Below are 18,243 nucleotides of genomic sequence, written 5' to 3' on the forward strand. Positions count from 1 at the left end.
CAAATTTACTTGACCGCAGAAGCTTGGTTTTGAGGACCTCATGGAACTGGCATTCTGCAAAATTCACTTTGAGACGTATTGCTTGAGAGTATGAGACCCATTGCAATTCCTTCCTGGAACAAAGTAAAGTATAGGTAAATAGAGTATAAAATATCAAGGGCAGAGGATGTATCTCATCTCTGGATGCCCTAGAATGAACACCCCTCCCTGGCATCCTATAGGTGCTGACTAAAGTTTTGAGCCTCTCTTTTGGGTCAGTTGTACTGGAAGGACCTAATACATCAACTTGTCTGAACCTTCATTTTCTAGATAAGAAAATTGAGGCCAAAAGAGGAAAAGTAACTTTGCAGAGATCCCACAAGTTAGGCAGCAGGTACTAGAACCTAGTCTCTTGTCTCATTCATTGATTCAACAAATACCCGTTGAGCACCTGCTGTATGCAAGGCTCTGGATTAAAGCCAACATTGCCTTTACAGAGTTTATATTCTAATGGAGGGAATAAGACATTAAACTAATTACAAAATTAATAATTTACATGTACTTGGGAAACTTGCTTCCAAGGAGGACAGAGCACTAGGAAAGCATGAAGTAGTGGCCCTGGGCTGGGACTTGTGGCCTCGAACCCATCTTGCTGCCTCCCACTGAGCTGCATGTTAACCCCCATGACCATGTTGTTGGGCTCATCTCAGCTGTCTTTGGCAAGATTTGTATTATGAGGACCATAGCTCTTGACCCAGACATTTATACAGTTGGGACTGACGAAGGTTATTTTCTGGTTTTGTGAATTTCTTGAAGTTATGCAACATTAAGACAAATCAATTCAATAATAATAATAGCACCTGTCATTTATTGAATGCCTACTTAGGTTACCCACCATGCTAAATAATTAACATGCATTATCTCATTAATCTTCCCAGCAACGCTTCGAATTAGGCATTTCCTCCATCTTATAGATGACAATACTGAGGCAGAGAGAGTTAAATGATTTGCCAGTCATCCCGTGGGTAGTAAAAAGGTGGTATGGGGATTTGAATTGGGGTCTGCCCAGTTCCAAAGTCCACACTGTGTTACAGCATGTGGTTTTAATTTACAATTTAGGATTAAGTGGTGTAAAATTGGAACTGCCTTAGAAAATCAGGAACTGGAAAAATAACAAAAAGCTATTTATTTTAAAAGTAATTTATGTGAAGTGTCTAGCACAGTGGCAAGCCATGGTAGACCCTCAGTAGATGGCAACTGTCATTGTATTGCTGTCCTGAAGCCTCTAAACCATCAGGTGGCAAACTACAGCACAGAGACCAAATCTATCCCGTCATCTGTTTTTGTAAATAAAGTTTTATTGGAACACAGCCGTCATTCATTGACATATTGATGTATGTTATATCTGGCTACTTTCCCACTACAATAGCAGATTTGAGTAATTACAATGAGACCCTATGGCTCACAAGACTAAAATATTTATTATCTGAGCCTTCACAGACAAAGTTGGGTGACATTGACCTAGACAAGTGCCTCAAGTCTCTATATTGCCATTCTGTGAGCCTATGTGAGGTTATGGGTGCAATCCATGCTAGTGTATGCCTTCTACTTAAAACAGGAGGTAAAAGTCAGTAGAAGACTCATAGACTGTCTTTAAGCTGTAGGTCAGACTTTGTGCATCATGCATACATTATATTATTTAATCCCCTGAGCAATCCCATTGTATAAGTAGGCTGAGGCTCAAAGAAATTAAGCGAGGCCACCAAGTGGTGAACCAGGTGGGTAAGGCATCCAGGCTTGTACTCTTTGCCGCTGATGGGAGGCTACATCTTGGAGCAGGAGAAAGCAATCTACTACCCTTCTTAACAATTGGGCTCAACTTCCTTCCTCCAAGACTGATTTCAAATACAAATGAGGCTCCGTTGAAAGGCCGTCCAACTGGATGGATAAACATCTAAATGGGACTAGTTGGGGAAAGAGGGGGTCTCTCATTTTTTGGACCAGGAAGGGTGGCTGGTATTGGGAGCCGGGTCCGGATGCCTGGCTGATCACCTGCATGCCACAGCACTTCCCTACGCTTGTACACCTGCTGTCCCTGTCACCTGCAGGGAGCCATGCTGGTGGCTTCCCACCCTTCCCAATAGGCTTCTGCAAGGATCCCTGCTAGGCTTGGAGTGCCCAGTCAATAACTATTTCTTCCTTTGAATGACAAACAGGTGGCCAGAGTGATTGATTGGCTGCTGTCTGAACATCTCAAATACAAATGAACAGGTTCTTTTACTTTGTAATAAAAGCCAACTACTAACAGGCCTTGAAACACTGAAGTTTTATATTCTAATTGGTGGGTCATTCAGGGTGTCCCTGCCATGGCCTACATCTGGTATTGGACAGCTACATTCACCCTTGTCCCATTTAAGAATAAGTGGTCAATTTTCAGTTATTTTGTGGCAGAAAATTTACTTTATAGCCATATTTGTAGCAGTTTGCTGCTCATAATAAATTTAGTTATATGGATGACTTTGACATTCATACCCTTCCCTGAGACTGCATAGGGCCAGAGAGAAGACAAAGAGGTTTTTGTTGTTGTTGTTGTTTGGGGGGGGGGGGGTTGGTAGCCTCTTTGAGGAAGGAGTTGGGAGGTGTTAAAATGAAGACTTGAATGAAAACCAAGGGCCAAAGAGAGGCTGAAGTGAACCATGTAATTTAACAGATTCTCAGACATAGATTTCTGAGCCATGAACTCAAAGAGAAGGGTTCAAAAGGGTGGTAATAAAAAACCTGTAAATCTACTCGACTGGTAAGGATAATTCTCTACCTTATGATATGGGCAAAGTGGGACCACGGCAGAATTAAACATTGCCTGACCCTTCTTGATGCCGTCACCCGAGGTTCCCCCAGACAATGGCCCCTCCCGTATCTGGTTCCCACCAGGCTGTGTACCTCTCCCCAAGAGCATTTAGCAGTGGAATATTTTGCTTATACAAATCTGTCTTCTCTGGTAGCCTGCAAGAAGTAGGTCTTATCCATCTCTCTACCTCCCGTGCTAGCCCAGAGAGAGAAGGTGCCTGATACATGACAGGCACCCGGAGAGACCGATGAACAAAATCGGGGAAGGGCAGCCTGCCCATAACTGCGTTTGCAATCCCAGACAGCCCTAGATCATCTCTCTCATGGCAGTCGTCGGGGTCCTGCATGCAGAACCCTCTTCCTAGTTGTGATAGAGAAGATGGGAAGGAGAAGACCAAGGTTTCTTCCTCAAAGCAAAGACAGTCATTCAGGAGAAAATGGGACAAAATAAATGAAAAACCTAGGGTCCAGTACGAGTACCAGTACAATAGTACTTCCCCCAGTAAAAAGGATAGCCCTTCTAGAATGAGACCCAGAAGTGCTGAGGGAACATAAGGAGTACATGGAGAGGTGATTCCTTTGTTTCAAACAGCCCCTAGAAATGGGAAAAACACACAAGAGTGAACATGGAGCAAAGATCAGGCAGAAGTTTCGTCAGTCACCCGTCAGGCTCATATCCACAGACTTCCCCTTGGGGATCCTGATCACTTTTCCAAAGGGGATATTTCAGGCCTCTCGGGGTGCTGAGGGCGTCGGTGTGCTGGTGGACCTGAGAGCAGTTCCCGAGCAGGCAGGAGGAGCACGAGTGTGTGTGACTGCAGGTGGCTGTGGACGATCAGAGCTCCATACTGTATGCTTTGCCTTGCAGAGGGTTGCCCTGGCTTGTGCAACGGCAATGGCAGATGTACCCTGGACCTAAATGGCTGGCACTGCGTCTGCCAGCTGGGCTGGAGAGGAGCAGGCTGCGACACGTCCATGGAAACCGCCTGCGGTGATGGCAAAGACAATGATGGAGGTAGGTCCCCAGCCCTAGGGACGCTGTACAGCTTGGGCAGGGGTCGGGCGGGGGTCCAGGGCAACAGGTGCGCATCAAACTGCACATGTGGTGGAAGGAATGAGTACATGTCTCTAGTTGTTCCATCTTCATTAATTTAAATGAAATAACAGAAATGAAATTAATGGCCATCTGACAGCCAGTGGAGAGGATAAGGCATATGGAAAAAAGAATTTTCTAGCAATTCAATAGTGGGATGTGTTGCCTGGCACAGTTGTGCAATCCCCCTCACTGGAAATGGACAAGAAGAGGCCCGTCCAGTTTTGTGTCACAGAAAGTAGCAGAATGGATGCTTCTCCCCCAGAGGCAGGTTGAGTTACCTTCGGTTGTGATGCCTGCTCCCCTGATTCTGGTAGTAATCCCCACCAAGCCACCTTTGCCCCCCACAACCTCTGACCCTGGGGGTTTTTCCTAGAATGGGTCTCAGTTAATTGGGTTTTTTTTCAAGTGCTGCACAGTCCAGACCCTAAGGAAGAGAAGCCTAGTCTTGTGGAATATTTCTCAGCTGGGAGAGAAGAGACCAGGGTTCCAATCCCTATTGATCCCCTGTGTATCCTAAGCAAGTTACTTAATGTCTCTGGGCCTCACACTTTGTATTCATGCAGTGGGCAATTAGATCATGACGACCATTCCAGTCTTTAGATTGGCCCTAGCATTAGCCTTCTTTCTTCTGTTGTGTTACTTGAATAAATATTATCACTCTCCCTTAGAAGACAGATTGATTCTTCCTGACTCTTCTAATCTCAGGAGGCTAGTAGGAGAGATTAAAAAGATAGAGAAATGAAAAATATTTGAAACCGTCAACCATTCCTTTCTAACAATGGCATGACAGCTGACCTGGTCCTAATGTGTTTATGTAGCACCTAAACATGCATGCTCAGGGACTTGGTAAGCGTACGGTACAGAGTAGGAAATCAGCAAGCCACCTACTCAGCACCCCAACTTCTGGGAATTTTCTACTTAGAATGACTCTGTGATCTCAGAGTGCCATATGGATTAAAAGGCCACAAGTGTTTATTGTGATTATTCTAATTCATTTACCTTCTATCATCTCCAGCAGCCTGGAAAGGGCTACTTCAAACCACTGAGCTTGGTCTAACTGGCTTTTGGTCCATCTACCTGCTGCCTGCCTCCAGGAGGTGATCAGGCCTATGTGCCCGGGTCTGGGCCCAGTGGAATAGTTGTCCACGAGGAGCTCGTGGGATTGAGCCTTGATAGCTCGGCAGAAACAGTGGGTCCAAGTTCTCCTCTTATGACCTTGCAGGGTTGAAATGCCCCTTCATCAACATGAACCCTACCAAGTCTACTAATTCTTATACTCCATAAACATCCACAGTTCCTCCTATGGGACCAGGTCGTAGGCCAGGCACAAAGATAACAAAATCTTCTCACTGTGCTCTAGGAATTCAGGAGGGGAAGGAAAAACCCACGGTGAAGGGCTAGTGGACAGTGTGAATTGTGTGCAGACTTATATATTGGTTGGTGTGGGAGCAAGGAAACATTCACCAGGGAGGTGACACTTGAGTAGACAGGTATTTCTTGGAAAGGAAAGGGCTTTCTGGGGCACCTGGGTGGCTCAGTCATTAAGCATCTACCTTTGGCTCAGGTCATGATCCCAGGGTCCTGGGATCAAACCCCATATCGGGCTCCCTGCTCGGCCAGAAGCCTGCTTCTCCCACTCCCCCTGCTTGTGTTCCCTCTCTTGGTGTGTGTCTCTGTATCCCTGTCAAATAAACAAATAATCTTTTAAAAAGTTAAAAGATTATTATTTTTTAAAAAAGGAAAGGATTTTCTGATCAGAGAGATCATCATGGGCAAAGCAGAGCAAGACACAGCTAGGGTCCCAAGCATCCCTGTCTTCAGGCAAGAAAAAGTATAATAATATTTGTTCTTCATAGGAAAGAGATGTCAGCCTAAATTATCTGCATCTCTCCTCAGCCTTCTTCACTTTGCCTGTAGAGGCAGTTCTCGTGACCATCAATAACTTCATGTAATTAGAAGGAAAGGGGACAAGAGTTGCACCATGAAGTCATTCCCCTGTCAAGAAGGCAGTGTCTTGGCCAAAGCCCTCAAACAGCTGTTGAACATCTGGGCAGCCAAAGAACTGAGTGGCCTTGAGAAATGTGGGGAAAGGGCACACATACAAGAATAGGTTCTGGAAGAAGTTTCCCTGTTCCCTCACGTGAAGCACACATGTGTATCCTGTTGGCCATCCTTCAGCCAGCTGTCCCGGGGCTAGAAGTCACCAGTGTTACACAGGGCATGAGCACGCAGGAGCCCAGAGCCCCACAGCTCTGGTGGGTGAAAGAGCCTCCCATCCTAAGAAACAGGGTTAATTCAGGCCCTGGGGAAATGGGGTCTCCTCCGGCCATTGTGATAGATGAACCAGGAAGGACTAGAAAAAAACTATCAAAAAATCCTCAGTTGCAGGAAATGACACCTCTTGCCTTGATGGAGCTTTCGATAGACTGGAACGAACTTTTCCATATCTCTCAGCAAAGCCATGTGATAGCACTGTAGCCTGAGTTCGTTGACTCACTCAACAAACATTAACTGAATGTCTGCTCTGCATCAGGCCCCGTTCTGGGTCCTGGGACCTGAGACAAATAAGACACAGTCCCTGTGCCTTGTACAGTTCACAGTCTGGAAGGAGAGATAAGAAGCCTGCAGTTGCATTGCAGGGGGAGAATTGCCATGGGGAAGGGGCATCCTCTCATTGAACTAATATTATCAAATGCCTGAGTATCCTACTGGGAACTATGATATGGTCCCTGTCCTGTGAGGCTTCCAGTCTCTAGCCAGGAAGACATCCATGGGCCATCATGGTTGGAAAGACAACCACTGGGGGAGACCAGATCAATAGGGGAGCCTAGGGCTCTTAACTCTGAAATGAGGCAATGTCTCAGCCACGGTCCTCTCAGTTCAGCGGGCTCTCCACCCATTGGGGGAGCCAAGGAGATGGTGCACAGGATCCCAGATTTGCAGGGTAGCACAGATGAAACAACCATAAAGAGGAGACTGTCCCAAGCACTCGAAAGGGCAAGGCTATCCTCACTGGTCTATTTCTCTGTGTCTTGGCCAAATAGGGTTAGTTTTCATGGAGGAAGTAATGGGGCAGGCTCACAGGGGTGAGCCATATTTAGGACTGGGCTGTTTTTAGTTCGGTCAAGCACACATTGGCCAGGCTCCTCCTGTCCACAAGGCACCATGTTCCTTTCTGAGGAGATAAAAAGAACCAGTGAACATGGCCTGATCTTTCTCCCTCAGGAAGCCCACTGTCATTTGGACGAAATTGCTCTCCTAACAACTAAATCTAGTGGAGGCAGGATGGAATAAATGCTTTTATTTTAGCCATGATGTGAGACACAGCATAATCCCAGATGAAGTCAGGGACAGGGGAAAGTGCTCGAGTCTAGCTGGGGGACTCTTACTGGCTGATGTAACTCAGAAGCTTGGAGCAGGGATTACCAGAGTTGAATGTCGAGTAACAGGACTGGAAAAGACACAGAACAGGAACTCTGGCTCCCTCCTTCTACCCCCTGCATGTTGTAGAAAGGGCATGTTACATCACACACATCAATGTCACACACAACGTCAGTGCCCTGGCCTGAACTTAGGACCCAAGACTCTTGAGCCATTCCACATGCCTTTGTGTCCCCAGAGCTCTCCTACCTGACAGTGGTTCATCCTCCCCCTAGAAATGCACTGCGAGTACTTCCTCAAACTTAGAGGAGCTGCCACAGTTCCCAAAGCCGAACAGAGGCTAAGAATGATAACTCGTGTGTCATTTTACGGTTTGCAAAGCAATTGTGCATCCACTCCACAGACTCAATGGCTGTGGTGTTACCCTTCCTGTTTCTGTATGAGGAGGAAATCTGCACAGCTGGGGGCGGGGGTGGTAGAAACTGCCATCCTCTGTGAGGTTCTGGCCACATTAGAGCTTTTCAGTGTGTCTGGACCTCAGACTCATGGTTCCATCGAAAACCCAACCGTTGGCTCTTCAAGTTATCTGGAAACTGGTGGCTTCTCTTCTTTCCCACTTTGCTAGGCCTAAAGCAGTTCTTTCCAAATTAAACCTGAATTTCAAGCTTCATGAAGAATGCTGTTGCAGTATTTTTAAACTGTGAGACAAAAAAGGAAAAAAGTTAACAGTATGGCTGAGTTGGGTTTAGCATTGTTTGTTTTCATTCATGGTGGTTGTGTAGATTTGAAAACAGAACACAGATCCTGACTATGATGCAGTGACACCGCCGCCCCCCCCTCCCCTGTCCGCTGATCCTCTCTCCCCTCACCCTTACGTGCCTCCAGATGTCACCAGAGCACTGGCCAGTGAGGGACCAACAAAGCCAGCAGGTGGAGAGGCCCTGAACCACTTGACAAGGAGATGTGCCTCCTTCGTGTCCTTTGGTCTGTGAAAACCTCCTGAAGTGCTGGCATGTGTCTTCTCAGCTGTGACATAGAGACACTCTGAAGGAGCATGTTCGTTTCTTGCCCATTTTAGAGATGGTGAAACTGTGGCCCCAACATGTGAAGGGTCTGTAAAGTGAGAATAAGAATGCCTGCCCTGCAGGGTCACGCTGTGAGGATGGCAGGTGGGCTCACTGTGCCCGAGAGGCAGCACTGCCCAGCGATGAAAAGTACAGGATCTCTTCCCAGACCGCCGGGATTTCAGCCCTGGCTCTCCTGTTTGCTCCCTCTCTAAGCCTCAAGTCCCTCACCTGCAAAGGTCAGTTCCTGTTCTCCAGCACCTTACTGCCTGGAAGCACAGAAGCATATTTATGATAGATAAATGCATATACACATATCCATATATAAATAATTATTTTTAAAAACTGGAATACGCTCTTCATGAAATTTTACACACTACTTACTTCACGTCAGATCACAATGTGTCTCTGCATATAATAGTGTATTTTGAGCTTTTTCATCTCTTGATTAAAATTCGTATTCCAAACTGTCCCTTGCTCCTTGCTAGAAGGGAAATGATTCAAGTGTACATAAAAGAAGGTAGAAGCCATAGTTTATAGAGCATCCGTAGGTGCCAGGCACCATGCTGGGTGCTCTGTGGATGTGATGTCCAGACCTTCGAAAACAGACATGCAGGACAGAGATTTCCATGCAGGGAAACTGAGGCTCAGTGAGCTGAAGTCATGTGCCCAGCATCACACTGTGGATCTGCAGGAAAGCTAGGATTAGAACAGAATGGGTGCATCCAAAGAAAGAAACTAGAATATAAAGTCCCCTGGAATCTTAAAACAACCAGACCCCTTTGGATGAAGGATTTGTAAGCAGCTTCAAGGTGTGATAATCTCTTCAGGCACTGTCGGTCCCATGAAAAACGATCGTGGATTGCAATACAGATCATTGATAGATGCCACCTGGAAGGAGGAATTTCAGGAGAGCAGAGAACAAAGCTCTCTGCCCTCCCTCCCCCTCCCCATCTCCCATTGCTGCAACGGAGAGCTCCCATAAAGCCATAGAATTCGGTCACCCTTCAGACTATCTCTAAACCACGTTTCTTGTGATAAGAGACAAGAGAGAAATTGACCTTTAAAAATCCTGTGTTGCAAGGGGCAGATAGAGATTTTGAAAGCCTTTTTAAAGAAGGCACAGAGTCTATTATAGCAAATGACAAAAACTTCTCCCAGATGTGTACAGAGGAGGGAGGCCCATTCCAGGCCCCATCCCCAGGGCCTCCCTGGGTGCTATTCCCGGGCTGCTGTAAGGCCGCTCTGTGGTTACAGAGAGATGAGGTTGGTGGCTGGGCCGTGGAGCAGGGGCAGCAGCTAAGCCCGCAGAAAGAGGAGGACATGTTACATGCTGTCTGCGGAGCCGTGAGTATAAGGACCATGCAAACAACTACAACACGAAGTTTGCTCGGCCGTGAATTTCCCGCACCTGCTCCCATCTTTGTTCTCCTTTCAGCTGGCTCGTGTCCACCCCTCTGGTCCCAGTTCAAGCATTCCATCCTCCAGGACACAACCCAGCCTGCAGCCCAAGCTGGGTTCCCACCTTCCGGCTTCCACGGCCCCATCTCTTTCTTCCCCAGCACTCTGTTGTGCCAGAAGCATGACGGTCTTCTCCCTGTCTGTCCACACGATGGGTTCCAAAGGGACGGGTCAACAAGTCCATTCCTGCCCTCTGTGGAGGAGCTAGAATGCCCAAAGCATGGACAGAGAAAGATGTAGACTCTGGCATAGTGCCTAATGGCTGGACTTGCAGAAAGAAAAGAAACCAAATTGCCAGCTCTGCCACACTTCACTGCAGGATGATGCTGAGTTGGTCACTGAACCCAAGCTCCAGGGTCCTCGTCTGCAAAGCCAAGAAGGCTAGCTGAGCCACCACCTTCGGTAGGACTCTCATGCACACCCTTGGCTTTCTGAGGGAGTTGCAGGTGGCCGGCCACCAGCATAGAAAGGGCCCACAGCATAGAAAGGCCAGGAGGTTAGGTCAGGTAACCCCAGAGGCAGCCCCATGAACCCCCGCCTAACTGAGGAGGACACCAACAATAAGCGTGGAGGGAGTCCACCAGGGTCCCACTCCTCAATGGTAGCTGTTAGGATCACAAAATGAGCATAAAGCCACTGCTACTCAGGACCAGGGACTGATGGCAGGAGACCTGTCCCATACTTGTGCCATAGCACCTGTCTGCAGAGGGGGCTCTGGGGAATGGCCATTGGAACGGGGAGGACCCCAGAACTTCACTGAATGACTCATTTACTCTTTACAGCCCAGGAAGCCACCAGCAATGCTGAGGGACTGGCAAAACTCACTCTCCTGGTTTCGCATGAACAAATGATGTCTCAGGGATAGGAAGGGGTGTGCTCAAGGTCTCACAGCGAGAAAGTGATACAGCCAGCGGAGGAACTGGCTCTTCAGGCTTCTAGCCTGGGTTTTTTTTTTTTTTTTTTCTCTCCTGTTCTCCACTCCCTGGTTCTCAAGGTCGCTTGACACCCCACAGCAGAGCAGGCACTGAGGAGGGGGCTGGAGGAAACAGCATGGCCCTTATCCCAAGTCAGTAGCACTGAAGTGGAAATGTTAGCAGAAACCAGCGCTGCGTGCACGTGCACAATGTAACATTTTAGCCCGGGGCGGGCGCTTCAAGCTCAGGGGTCACAAGAACTTGAAGCCCTTTGGAAAATGTTCATTTGGTGCCCCAGAGACCTGCATCTTTTGTCTGTTTTTTTTTCTCCCCGCCTCCTTTTTTTTCCATCTTTCTTTTTACTCCCTGGTCTGACTGACTCTACTGGACACTTCCTCCCTGCTTCCCCTTGCCCGTCACTGCCGGGTCTGGCATTGCCGCCCTCCAGCCTCCAGGAGCCTCAGTGTCCCCCGCTCCATTTCCTTCTACCCCCTTCACTTTCACCATGTCAACAGAGAGAGAAGGAAGAAAGGATGTTTCTTGGGGTGGGGGGGGAATGTTCTTTTCCAAAAGTTGGGGTTTCGAGTTCAGAAGGGTTTTACTGAAAATTTTAAGGAAATAGAGAAAAATCCTCCCTATTTTCTTGGTGTTTTTTGTTGGTCTTTCTGTTTGTCACAAGAAGGGTCTATCAGTGGGAAGAGCATACAAACGAAAAACGGACATTTTCTAAGTCAACTGACTTCAGTCTCAGCCTTGCTGAGACTTTCGTTTCCAGTAGAACGGCCAACTGGATCCCAAAGGGCCTCTGATCATAAGAAAGGACCATTTGTTTTTCAACTGGGTGTCTCAGTGGGTTAAAGCCTCTGCCTTAGGCTCAGGTCAAGATCCCAGGGTCCTGGGATCGAGCCCCACATCTGCATGGGGCTCTCTGCTCAGCAGGGAGCCTGCTTCCTCCTCTCTCTCTCTGCCTGCCTCTCTGCCTACTTGTGATCTCTGCCTGTCAAATGAATAAATAAAATCTTAAAAAAAAAAAAAGAAAGAAAAAAAAGAAAGAAAGAAAAGGAAAGATAAAAGGAGTGTGGGGAGGCCTGATTCCTGAAGCAAGGATGAAGCCGGGGCAGAAGCTAGAGAAGGAGACACAGGCATACTAAAGTGAGCTCCATGTCTGGGGAAGGAGACAGAGAAAATCTACAGTAGAGTGAGGAGAGAGGGAGCGAGAAGGATTGAGGTCACTCAGGGAGCCGGAAGGGCACGGAAGAGTGGTATTTCAGCAAGACACCTAAATTCATGCTTTTCACTTAAGAAATAGTTCCCAAAAGTCTCTTCAGGACTCAAAGACCCTTTCATATTTAAGAAAGACCTGGGCTCAGATTCCAAGTCAGCCCTGGACTACACAAACTTGACCAAGTTATTTTACCACTTTGAATCTCCAGTTCCTTCTATAAAGTGAGGGTGATGGGGTCGCCTGGGTGGCTCCGTCAGTTGAATGTCCAACTCTTGATTTCAGCTCCGGTCAAGCTCCCAGGGTCATGAGACTGAGACCTGCATCGGGCTCCACACTCAGCAGGGAGTCTGCTTGAGATTCTCTCTCTTGCTCCAAAAAATAAAAAAATCTTAAAAAAAAAATAAGATAATTACATGAGGGTGATGCTGACAACAGTGGCTACCTCACAGAGCAGGGAAGATTCAATGACACATTCCTTGAAAGCATTCCTTGTCAAGCATTTAGCACAATGTCTGTGGTCTTCATCATCATCATCATTATTTAATATAATATTAATAGTAATAATTCCTGGCTGACCTGCCCCCAGGATTAGAGAACAGGAAGCAGTTCTTCCAAGATGCCACAGAGCAGAGTGTTTATAAAGAGGTAAAAGCCCGGCTTCCAGAGTCTGCTTCGGTGGTAAACAAGAGCAGGCAATAGCTAATAAAATTTCAAATTAGCCATGACTTCTCACAGCCCTTCAATTGTACTCGCTGATTTAATGGTCAGCGTCCCTGCTCACTGGGATTGAATAATGGAGCATTTCTGCAGAGTTATGGATGCGGCAGCTGAATCTGTCATGCTAACATCAATAGCAGAATGCAAATAACCCACAGCTCGGGCTGTATTATGTGTTTAAGCAACGTCTGACAGGGGTAGCACGAGACTGTGTGATGGAGCCCGCTGTCCGCAAGAGAAGACAGGGGCTTTGATAAGCGATCAGTGGGTGTTTCTGGGAGCTGGGACAGGAGCCCTGAGTTAGAGCGCAGGACTGTGCCGGGGTCAGAGGAGGCCTTTCTTCCACATCTCAAGATGAATATGGGAGGTGAGCAGACCACGGACAAATGGCCCTTCACTTTGGTGAGCCATATTGTAGACTCAGGGATAGGAAGGGAAACTACCCCTTAGGAAGTGCTTACTGTGTATCCAGCATTCTGCTAGATTTGGGGACATGTACTATGTTTGGTATTTATGTCACTAACACTTACATGACACTTTTATAATCCCCTCGTAAGACACATGGGAAACAGAGGCCAGAGGGTTTACGTAACTTGCCTAAGGTCACGTAGCGGTTAAGTTTCAGAGCCAGGATTTGACCCCAGGCAGTCTGGGTCCTGGAATCCATTCTGTTCACGCTGCGCTGCCCTCGAGGAAGTCATCAAGTCTTGAATGCCATGAAGAAGTAGGCAAGAAAGACGAGGGATTTTTCCTCTGTAATTTACTAAGAGAAAAAAAAAAACTGGGTTTCAGGGACGTCAAGTAGCTTACCCGACACCACAATACAACTGAAGCTAGTAAGGGGGCTTGGGAGGCCGCCTGTGTAGATGGGGCCCCGAATCTGGCCAGGCTGTGCCATGCTCTGCTGCGCAACATCTGTAGTGTAAACCCACGGACACAGAAGCGAGAGAGACCTGTCGATGAGGAAGAGGCTGGGGCTCGGAGAATAAGAGCAGGCATTCGACCTCGGGAGTTCTTAGGTGCAGTTCTGGGACCTGAACGTGAGCCTGAGCCTCACGGTGCTCCCACTACACCACACTGAGCAGCTCAGACATCCAGTGTGTTCTTCCACCCCTGGGCCCTCATAGAATGCCCACCGTCTCTTTGAAAAGAAACAGAAACACCCATCCCCTGTACAAGTTCTTGTCCTTCTCCCCAGCTAGACGAGTGGGCTGAGAGCAGATCTGAAGCCCCAATCTCCCCACAAAGGCCTTGGCTCATGCCACGTCCTTAATCAAGTGTCTCAGTCAGTGGAAAATAGAGACGTGAACGAAGGCATTGTGGACAGACACGGCTGGTGGGCCGTAGTGGTATGAACTTCAATGCTGTCATCCCTGCAGATGGCTTGCTGGACTGCATGGACCCTGACTGCTGCCTCCAGCCCCTCTGCCACGTGAACCCGCTGTGCCTGGGCTCCCCTGATCCACTGGACATCATCCAGGAGACACAGGCCCCGGCGTCCCAGCAGAACCTGCACTCCTTCTATGACCGCATCAAGTTCCTTGTGGGCAGGGACAGCACGCACATCATTCCTGGGGAGAACCCCTTTGACGGAGGGTGAGTCCCCTGCGCCCTGGCCCTGGCCATGGCTCTCTGCGGGAGAACTGAATCAGCTTGGGCCACCTTTGGGACAGTGGGGGTGGGGGTAGGGGGAAGCCAGGAGGGCGGGTATTGAAGGCTCTGGATGGAATGTGACAGGATGCAGAGAAGCAGCCTCAGGTGCCCACCCTTAGAAAACTGCTATCCCAGGCATTTGGAATTTTAATGAGACAAGTTGTGTTGTTCCCGCTAGGTGATAGATGGAGAGAGTGAGAAATCAAAGGTCCAAGGGGAATCTTGGATCAATACCCTCTTTGCAGTCAGCTGTTACTGACTCTGCAGTCTCCAGACGAGTGGAAACACTTTAGCACTGTTCACCCTCAGAGCTGATGTCCAGAAGATGGTGGGGGTGGGGGGTGGGGTGCAGTGGCTGCCCCCACTCAGGCCGTCGGCCCGTGCGTTCTTTCACAAGTGTTTGGTTGTATCTGTCACCCACTGGACAGCTGTTTACTGAGGTCCATTCTGTGCCAGGTGCTATGCTGGAATCATGGAGCTGAATAGTCCACTAAGGGTCAAAAAAGACCTCCAGGGTGATCAAGCAGAACTGTGCCCTCAGGGCACTCTGGGACCATCCTCCAGGAGGTGCTCCTGGGAGGGGAAGACCTGACTTAAGAGCAGAGTCTTAGAGATGAAAGATGGTTAACTCGTCCAGGGAAGGGAGGGTGTTCCCAGGAGAGGGAAGAGCTTATGCAAAGACCAGGGGCACGTGAACCAAGCACAGAATCCAGGAGTGATGGGTAATCATGCCTCTTGAATGCCTTCCCGTGTAGGGCTGCCTCTTACATGCAGACCTTTCTCTAAAAGTCAGCACAGTCAGTTCAGCGGTCACAGATTTCATCTCTTCTGTGCTCATGACTTCCATGCGCCACGGGGACAATGGGGTAGTGGTGAGGGGTGGGAAAGGTGAAGGCCATCCTCAAGTTCTACTTAAAGGGTGATGAGCAGGGCTTAGGCATCACCTGAGCCTGAGGAATGCAGGAGAGTCTGTCACTCAAATGCCTTGGGAGACTGTGTTGCCTTCACCAGCTTGAGGAACTGAGAGCAGCAGCGCATTTGGGAGCAAGGGGATGACCTCCCCACTCTTGGTAAGGGCACGGAAGGGAGAGTCTGTGGTTCATAAGCAATTCTGGAGCTTACATGGAGGTGGGAGATGTTGACTTGGGAGACTTCAACAAGCAAGCAAGAGTGGAAACCAGGAGCACACAACAGTTTATTCTGGGAGAATGTGTGAGGGGAGAAGGGCAGGGCCCTCAGAAGGAGCCAGCCCGGGAGGTGGGGTTGTCATCTCCAGAGCATATCCCAGAATCCAAGAAGAAGGCCTCCCTGCTGGGACGGGATGGAGCCTGGGTTCTGGGCTTCACACCACAGGACTGTGGGGTCCAGAGCACATGTCTCCCATTGCCCCGGTCCCTCCCCACAAGGATCAGGCATGGGACCGGGAAAGTGAAATGGGGGGAGTGCTCCGAGCCCAGCAGGAGGGGCGTAACAGGAGTGAGGAAAAGCCTTCAAACTTTAACATTTTTTAGAGGTGAAAGTGCATCGTAGTCCAAATCATCCAACTCACCTCAAGAATCTTGAGAACCTCAGAGGTTAAATGTCGCTGGGTAGGAAGCTTCCTGCTCTTTTATTCAATTGTGTAACTTGCTCTGAATGCTTGTGGGCCTTCCTGTGGCATACGTTCTTTTAATCAACCAGGGATAAGCATATTATTCCCACCAAGGGGAATATTCCTTACTCAGCCTTTCTTTATTGGGCCCATTATGGGATCTGATCAGGGTTCTGGCTGGTTGGATGCTGGTGGTGTTTCTGCCTAAGGAGGGCCCTTACCGTGCCATCCTGATCAGTGCCAGCGAGGACCACATCCCCTGCGTGTCTTCTGGTGACCCACCAAAGGCTGCTGCTTACATGCCACAGATCGCTGGGGGACCCACGCAGGCTTTCAGTACTGTGGCTCCAGCAGGTCTGACTTGCAGGGAGCTTGAGAAATCCATACCAGGAGAAATGGACCTCTTGGCAAAAGGGAAGAGTAGAGGCCTCAGAGTCAGGCCTACTTGTGTTTCCAGTCCCAGCTCTGCCACTACCGGATACATGGCCCTGGGCAGGTGGCTTAATATGACACACATATAAATGTCTCCAATCCTCTAAACAGAGTTCTCCAAAAAAGGACTGCATCCTACTCATTTTAGCACTTAGTAGATGTTCAACCAAATACCCGTACATGTTGCCTTGAACAATGAAGAAATGGAAGCAAGGAGGGAGAAAGAGAGAGAGGGAGGGAGGAAGGATGGATAGATACATTATCTATTTTACTTAATTTTATTCTGAAGATTCAGGGTCCAGGGAAGTTAAATCATCTGCTAAAAATCATATTACAGATGAGTAGCAGAGGCAGAAGTCGGCTCCCAGATCATTGTTTATGTACCTGTCACCCTCAATTAAACTACAGATGCTTTGAAAGCAGAGACCGTTCATCTCTCCAGACCTATCACACTTAGGGCAAGGCCTGGAATATGGTATTCAGTCTCCAGATAAATGTATAACAGAAGCTTCTAGATGTTACTGTAAAAATTCCTTTCACCTAATATGTGCCCAAACCATTAGGCCCCTGCTCTCCTCGCTCGTCTAGATTCAGAAGAAACAGCAGTCTGTCACTACTCAGTATTCCCAAACAAAATTTTATGTAAAAAAAAAAAAAAAAAAAGGCCAAGTGACAAGAAACCTGGAAACATGAGGCATCAAATGCTTTTGTCATTGGACACCCATCAGGTATCTGTTGTCTTGATCTGGGCCCTCAGAGCAGTGCTTATTTACATAGTTGGGGTAAAGTGAAACCCCTTGCCAGGTTTGGGTTGTGGCTTTCCTTCCTCTCATATGACAGAATGTGGCTTCGTGGAAAGAGCCCAGAGTCTGAATCTTGGCTTTACCTCCTGTCATCTCTGTGTGACGTCAGAGGAAATGATTTAAATTTCGTGTGTGGGCCTCCGATTACAAATGGGCTGTAATGCTATTTCACAAATGCCATTGAAAGGGTTATCTGAAATAAAGCATCTAGCACAGGGCTTCATACTTAGGTGGTCAGTAAGTGGTTGCTTTTATGGCAGCGGCATGGCCTAGTGAAAAGAACACAACCTTTGGAATCAGACAACTGGATTTATTTTAGTTTAATTTAGTTTATTTGATTTAAATTCAGTTAGTTAACATATAATATTTTATTAGTTTCGGGGGTAGAGGTCAGTGATTCATCAGCTGTGTATAACATCCAGTGCTGTTACATCACATGTCCTCCTTCATGCCCGTCACCCAGTTACTCTGTCCCCCCATGCCCCTCCACTCCAGCAACCCTCAGTTTGTTTCCTTTGGTTAAGAGTCTCTTATGGTTTGTCTCCCTCTCTGATTTCATCTTGTTTTATTTTTCCCTTCCCTTCCCCTATGGTCCTCTGGGCTGTTTCTTATATTCCACATATGAGCAAGATCATAGGGTATTTGTCTTTCTTTGATTGACTTCTTTCATTTAGCGTTAATACCCTCTAGTTCCATCCTTGTCATTGCAAATGGCAAGATGTCATTTTTTGATGGTGAAGTAGTAGTCGTGTGTGTGTGTGTGTGTGTGTGTGTGTGTGTGTGTGTATGCATGCCACCTCTTCTTTATTCATCTCAGACAACTGAATTTTAAGTCTTTTGCATCCACATTCTAGCTGTGTGACCTTGGGAAAAATCCTTAACCTCTCTGAGCTTGAATTTCCCCATCTGTAAAAGCGAGGTAATAATGTTTACTTTGCCGAGTTGCCATGAGAATTAAAAGAAAAACACAAAGTACATAAAGTCATCACCTAGTTCTGGCCACACCAAAAATGCTCACTAACTCGATGATGATGACGATGCTGATGGAGAAGGAGATGATGATGATGATGGTGATGGTGA

General features: G+C 47.8%; 1 protein-coding gene across 1 annotated transcript in view; it reads left to right on the plus strand.

Annotated features, from left to right (window-relative positions):
* Positions 1–18,243, plus strand: part of TENM4 (teneurin transmembrane protein 4) — a 721,609-nt gene that overhangs the window by 611,585 nt on the left and 91,781 nt on the right. Inside the window, exons 19-20 of the mRNA XM_059187848.1 lie at positions 3,695–3,841; positions 14,064–14,280. Of these exons, the coding sequence (XP_059043831.1) occupies positions 3,695–3,841; positions 14,064–14,280 (364 nt within the window). The remainder of the gene's footprint in view (positions 1–3,694; positions 3,842–14,063; positions 14,281–18,243) is intronic.

This window comes from Mustela lutreola, chromosome 1 (assembly GCF_030435805.1).
Source record: "Mustela lutreola isolate mMusLut2 chromosome 1, mMusLut2.pri, whole genome shotgun sequence".
Classification (NCBI taxonomy): domain Eukaryota; kingdom Metazoa; phylum Chordata; class Mammalia; order Carnivora; family Mustelidae; genus Mustela; species Mustela lutreola.